The sequence below is a fragment of the Limulus polyphemus genome, unplaced genomic scaffold (assembly GCF_000517525.1).
Source record: "Limulus polyphemus unplaced genomic scaffold, Limulus_polyphemus-2.1.2 Scaffold9897, whole genome shotgun sequence".
Lineage (NCBI taxonomy): Eukaryota > Metazoa > Arthropoda > Merostomata > Xiphosura > Limulidae > Limulus > Limulus polyphemus.
In genome coordinates, this window is record NW_013675507.1 from 13,436 (window position 1) to 20,547 (window position 7,112).

The 7,112-nt window shown below is 33.9% G+C and overlaps 1 protein-coding gene across 1 annotated transcript in view; it reads left to right on the forward strand.

The window, feature by feature from the left end:
* LOC106476136 (POU domain, class 2, transcription factor 1-like) overlaps nt 1-5,893 on the forward strand; it is a gene marked incomplete at its 5' end in the record, with an annotated part of 18,199 nt that extends 12,306 nt beyond the window's left edge. Inside the window, one exon of the mRNA XM_013936806.2 lies at nt 1,065-5,893. Within this exon, the coding sequence (XP_013792260.1) occupies nt 1,065-1,759 (695 nt within the window). The remainder of the gene's footprint in view (nt 1-1,064) is intronic.
* Between the last annotated feature and the right edge of the window lie 1,219 nt (nt 5,894-7,112).

Consider the following 7,112-nt stretch of genomic DNA (forward strand, 5'->3'; position numbering starts at 1 on the left):
CCTAAATAAAATGTTTTTAACTGTGTACCAGTTTAACATTGAATATTATTTATGATTTTAATGCTCTGATACCTTAAAGAATTTTTACAAAAAAGAAATGAAGAATATTTTAGAAGTGCTATGATAACTTCTTCACAGAGCGTCATATCATGTTCCATGTTAGTTACTCTTACACATTATTGTCATTGTATAAACCTCATTCTAATGGTACTTTTGTTAATGACTGTGCAAACAAAATCTGATGAAGGGCTTAGGCTTGAAACGTTTTAGAATAAATCACTTTCTAGATTAACATCTTTTTAAGTTACCATTTTTTCATACTTTCTCATGTTATTAACCAACAGAAAAAATAATAGTACACTTTTCTTATGTTCTGATGTAATTCTTGATGCAATTAAACTTGGAGAAAGAAAAACATTGTGATTTTGTATTTCATGTATTTCCTATTGTAATTAAACTGAATAAAAATATTGTTTTGCATCTTAACATAAGGTTTGAATGTAATTAAATAGTACAAAAATTAAGACTATGTTTGCATTTTTATGTGGTTCTTGATGTAATGAAACTTAAAAAAATTGTCTTCAGATGATTACTGAACTGAAAAAATTTACGTTTATTTATATCCTCATAATTATATTTCTTTGCATATTTAAAGTAGAAGAATGTTTTCTTATATCTTGTATAATTACTGACATATTTAAACTACAAAATATGTTATTGTCTTTTATTAAATTGCATAATTTTAATTCCTTATTTCATCAATTTCTGAAAAATGATTACACTTTGTGTGTAATGTAATTTGTGACATAGTTATCATAAAGTACTGTCATCCCATTTTGTTCCATAAAATTACAGATAAGTGATAATTATATTTGTATCTCTGCAAAGTAAATTTCTGTCAGAAACTACAAAAACAAACTACATCCTGTTTTTTCTTTTGATAAATATACACAGCCAAAAAACTAGAGTTCTTTGCTTTTTTCTTCTTCTTTCCTGTATGAATTGTGTTTTAGATTAAGTTTGAACTTTATTTTATTAATCAATTAATGTTTTCTATTATCCAGGGTTTACTCAAGGTGATGTTGGCCTTGCTATGGGTAAGCTATATGGAAACGACTTCAGTCAGACAACCATATCCCGGTTTGAAGCACTCAACCTTAGCTTCAAAAATATGTGTAAGCTGAAACCACTTTTACAACGCTGGCTGGATGATGCTGATGCATCTCTTAGCAACCCAGCATCTCTCACTAATGCCAACACCTCACCAGATGCTGTTGGGAAGAGGAGGAAGAAGAGAACCAGTATTGAAACCAATGTGCGGGTAGCACTAGAACAGGCATTTAACCAAATGCCCAAGCCAACATCAGAGGAAATTACTATGCTTGCTGAATCCCTGTGTATGGATAAGGAAGTAGTACGTGTGTGGTTCTGCAATCGTCGCCAAAAACAGAAGAGGATAAACCCACCAACTTCAATGATTGGTCCATTTCCAACCATAACTTCTTCTGTAACCCCTACAAACCTCTCTGTAGCTGTTGCTGCTGCTGCATCACTTGGTGTATCATTAGACACCACTTCCCCAAGCTCTTCCCTTCCTGTGACATCAACCGCATCGTCTGTGAGCCGTGTTCGTGCTGCTCTTACACCCATCAGTTCTGCTCAACCTGCTAATTTGTTTTCTATGACCCCTTCCATTGCTCGAAATATGATAATGGCACACCCTAGCACCACAGTATCACCTGCAATCAAAACAGAATAGACAATGCTTATTGTTTAGATAAGAAAAAACATCTTTCAGATTGTTGGTTGTTTCAAGTGCGGATATTTCTCTTCATGAGTATTTGCCATATTATAGTTCCTAGGGGGGGTGGTGGTTATGGCAGAACCTCACCAGGAAAGATTTTAAACGGGTACATATAAATATATATGAATATATCAGAAAAGAGGGGTGGGAACTCCATCAGTAGTGGACACCAGTAAACAACAAAGATACCTCGATTCAAGATGAATAGGGGTGGAAACTCCATCAGTAGTGGACACCAGTGAACAACAAAGATACCTCGAATCAACATATAGATGACAGTACTTCAAAACTAAATACCTCAGTGTCAAACTGTGAAAGTACAGTTAATAAAACTAGAGACATACCTGAATTCAGCTTTGACTCAGGGAACACATTATTTTATTCAAGCTAAGCAGATGGTTTACCTTATAGCCAGCCTTTTATACTTCATGGATTTACGGCTTTGAACTGTAAGCTGACACTGCAATTTGAAATATACCACACTTACTTACACTTATCTCTTAGTAGAGCCACAAACAAAAACTTTAAGTTTATCTATCCTCCTCATTATTGAAAGAAATTCAAATGAAAATTGTTTTTTGCTATTAGTACTTTGTACTTAGCATTTTTAATAATTTGTTATTTGTTGATTTTGTTTTTAATTTTCTTCCCCAAACTTTTACCAGTGCAAAAATAGCTGTAAAAGGTCTATCTAAATCTTTAAAGTTGTTATGTGTATCAAAACATAATATTTTTGTGATTGTGGAATAATTTTCAAATTCTTTGTTATGGATTTTTTGAAAACTAAGCTGGGCTTTAGGGGTTAGACCATAAATTTTGGGTATACCTATATCAATACTTAGTGTTTCCTTTGTGAGTTGTGTTGATATAGAAATGGTATGTTGTTAAATTGTTGTTCAGTTACAGCTTAAACATAAACGTTTCTTGTGATTGTTTGTACATATTTCATTAGTTGGGTGTGTATTTTGAATAAGGTGATAGCTTTAAAATGGTTTGATTTTTATATAGCCTGAAATTTCACATAGTACTGTTGTATATCACAGGCATTTAGTCTATAATTGTCGTGTGCACTTAATCAAATCATCATATTACTGTTCATCATATTTGTGTCCATTTTAATCTGTTTATATATGAAGGATTGTTAATCAAATGGAGCAGGTGTTATAGGGTTTGTCCAGAGCATGTTTGTGATTATCTTGTTCAGGTAATTAACAAGCTCTATATTTTTGTCGTGGTATTATTTTTATCCAACTATGTTATCTGATCCAGCCTGAGAGCTAAATGTGTTTTTCATCATTATTACTATCTCAGGGTTGAACTGTTAATGTAGTATTTTGATTATTGTTCCATATTGTAGGCAAGCTATTATCCTAGATTGTTTGTTTTGTTATAGTTCTGGTACAAGTGCTGACAGAGTTTTCTATAAAGTAAACAACTATATATGGATTGTCGTTAAACAAAGAAAAGAACAATTTCTGGTGGCAACAACTCTACAAAAATCATGTGACGATACCTTATTTAGTAACAATAATAAAAGCTCAATAACTAAATCATTTGCAAAAGTCTGTGAAACTTAGTATAATATTGGCAATATATCAGTCAGGTTTCAGGGTTCTTTGGGTTAAAATCTATTTTTCATATTAGCTATAAGACAACACTAGGTTCTCTGGTTAATAATACTTATTGTTTTGAGTCTAAAGAAAATGCCATTGCAAGCATTTTGGAGTGACCCACACAACCAACAGAAGCTACTGCTTTTTTTGCTTTATATCTATATATATATAAATGTGTCATTGAAGTTAGTTAAGATTAAATAATGTATTTTGGCTAACTTTAAACATTTATGAAAAATTTTGGTCACTTGTTTAATCTTTATTTCAAGTTATTTGTGAAGTGTTTTTTTGAGTTGTTTTTTACCTTACTAAGCTGTTGGTGACATTAGTTAACAGAAATCATTTGTCATGTAGTCAGTTGTCTCTTATATGGTTAAAGAAGAAGATTCCTAAAGTATTGTACTTGTTTATTATCAAATGTTACCTACTTATATGTATGGTTTTATTCAGAACGTTTAGACTTGTATTACAAACTGGAGTCAAAAGCTGGTCACCAAACTTGCCAATCTCCCAGTAGAAATGAGTGGATTGCTTTCTTGGTACTTATATAAAGCTTTATTTGCATGTGAATGTTTTTGTTAACCAGTATATATAAGATTAAAGTTGTTTTAACCAGGGAGGGGTAACAATATCAGGGGTTTCAAGTGTCTTAAGGCCTTCCTTGTGGTGCTTGGTCATGGTTCCTAAAGACAAGTCAGGTTGCAAATCCCAGAACATGTGGTTGGAGAAATATATTCTATTTTGGCGTAAAAATTATTTAATCCCACAGTGTTTTTCTAGGATTTGATACCTGGCTGACTTGTACATGTAATACTTCTGTACAAGACACCAGTAATATTGATTGGTACTTGTCAGGGTTGGGAATATGTTTTTTACTGCACCTCCTCTTCTCCTACACAAAGAGGGATGAGTGGGCTGGGTAGTGGTGGTTTGAAATGCACAGCTTATGTTAGAGATTTAAAAGTCTACCTCAAGCTTTTACAAATCAAAATTAGTGTATCCTTCCTGCTTAATCTTTTTGTGATTGTGATTTTTATTAAAGTATTGGTATAACATCTACAACTTGGTTATGTGATCAGGTTGTTATGCATGGCTGACAAGGTTTCCCTGAGCAGATATGACTTCTGTGTGTGTATGTGTCTATAAGTCAGTCTTGTCATTTTCAGCTGCTTGTTGTTGTCATTTCATGCTGACTCATTCATCATGTTTCTATGTTGTTATTGAAGTGAAAAATAACACTTTTCACATAAAATATCTTTAAAGACCAACTTCAATTACACAAAGTGCTAAGTGTTGAAGATAACTAATGAATGTAAAACCATTTGAACTATATATATATCTGTGTGTATGTATAGCTAGGCTTCACACACTGCTCTACAGAATAGTTAATACTCACTTACTATAAGAAAAGATTTTAAGTATACCATGTAGTTTTGTAATATAACAATCTGTCTTCGTATTCACTGGCACCAGCAGTATTCTACCTCTCCTTCCCGTTCCATGCAACTTTAGGGTTGTGAGGTAGTTGGGAGTTACACCTGGAGCCCACCCCAAACTACACCATATTCTGAAGTGCCAGGCTCTCCATGTGTAGCACCTGACACCTACTCTAACCCTTCTAGATGTTAGTGTAGTAAAAAGTTAGTTAATGTCTGTACGAGAATGTGTATATTTTTCTTATCGTGGATACAAATAAAATTGTACAGGAGTTTAGAGAAAGAGAAGTGAATTTAAGCAAGTGAAAATTGTGTTGACAGATTCTTCATTCTATGTATATATTTGTGGAGGAGATATCTTAATATTTGCCTGCCTGCTAAGACCCATTTAGATGTCGTGTTACATATTAGGGTCTTAGCCTAGCTTTTCAGGGTGAGGGGCTATCTCCTTCACGTGGCAGGAATACCCCAGCCATCAAATTCAGGGACTTTCTCATTCCTTTTTTATTTTGAAATACAAGTAGGGTTTGTGTTTTCTGCCAACTAGAAAATGTTTAGAAGTTTTAGAAAGGCAGCATAACACCGCTCTTTGTTGTGTGTCCGTACTATGATTGATAGTATGTGTAAGAAGCAGTCGGCTTTAAACGCTTATTGTATGATCACCTAGTCAGAGCCGGGAAATTTTAAAATCGACATTTTTTTAAAGTTCTTATTTGTTAGCTTTTTTTCATCACTTTATAGGTTTGATAACATTCTAACTGTTGGAGTGGATAATCTAGTAAAAGACAGCCCATCATATGAACGGGAGGGAACATTTTCTGTCACCAATATTTTCTAGGAGAAAAGCACAAGTTTTGACTTATATAAAATGAACATTTTGTTTTGTTTGTTTTCTGTAGACTGTGAATTTGTCATGAATAAAATCGTGTTTTGGTAATATCCAGATAAACCCGATGTCCCTGTAATTGGGCTGTTAACATCCTGTTGCTTTGTTATGTTGAACTTGTATGTGTTAAGGGCAATAAACTGAAGGCAGGTTTCGACAAGTTCCCTAGTTGTTCTTTATAGTAGACAACTACGTTAGCGTTATTTATTTATTATTTCCTGTTTAGAATTTTTACATCTTAACAATATTGTTTAATACCTTCAGTGAAAGTAAACTTAACATTTAAATATTATATACAGTATTTTTTACATACGTTTATACTCTAAATACTACTATCATATGAACTAAACCGTTTGAGCAGCGAGTCCTTTACTTTAAAAGATATCTGAGTAATATATTAGAATCGTAAAATTGATTATTCTGCTTTAATTGTAACAGTTTTGGTTTTGATTCTAGAAAAACATTAGTAAGAAAATAATATCTAAAAAATTCGTTTTCACTGATGATAAACATTTAGTTAATTCCACGTTGGGGTGGGGGTGGGGTTCAAGACTTAATTAAAAGTATTGTTACGTCTCCGTTTGTTAATTAACTTTCCGTAACTTCGTTCCGACGAAACTTTAGCGATACAAGTCTACTTAATAAAACTGGTTTATTCTTTCCGAATACAACTTTACGATACACTTATTTTCAACAATCGCTCTATAGCAAACGCTATATCAACGAACGTCAACAATACTTCTGACTGCAGTTCAATTACTCACACACATTATTGTCCCGTCACGTTGCCACCCTCTTTTATATACCAGACTATCCTATATCTAGTAAATGCTATAGCATTCGCCAAGGTACAGGATAATTCTAGAAAATAGGTGGCGCCACACCAGTCACGTGTCCTCGATGACGCAACACTGCCCCCTCCTTAGTATTGTTCGTCCCGAACAATAGCCACTTACAATAACCCAATAACAATTAACAATAACTTAATTAAAATGTACAGAATTACAAACGCAAAATTACAATTCAACAAAGTCTCTTAATTTTACGGGACGTATCTTCTTCTGTACTGGTCTCCGTCTCATTGGCTTCTGCTTCATGTGGGATTCATCTGCTTCATCAGTAAATGTCCGTTCGTCAGTAACAGTCACATCAGTGGTAGTAACTTCATCAAGAGCTTCACCGTTTCCCTTCTCAAAACTGAGTAGAGTTTCTTCTTCGACGGTGGCTTCTTCAGGTGGCACGTCTTCAGTAGTATCTTTTGTTCTGTTGTCCACTTCGTCCCAACTGAAATTTCCTGGACCGTGATGGCGCCAAAGCCTGTTGGCATGCACCACTTTTGGCTTACCTCGCCGACCACATTTTACCCGGAAAGT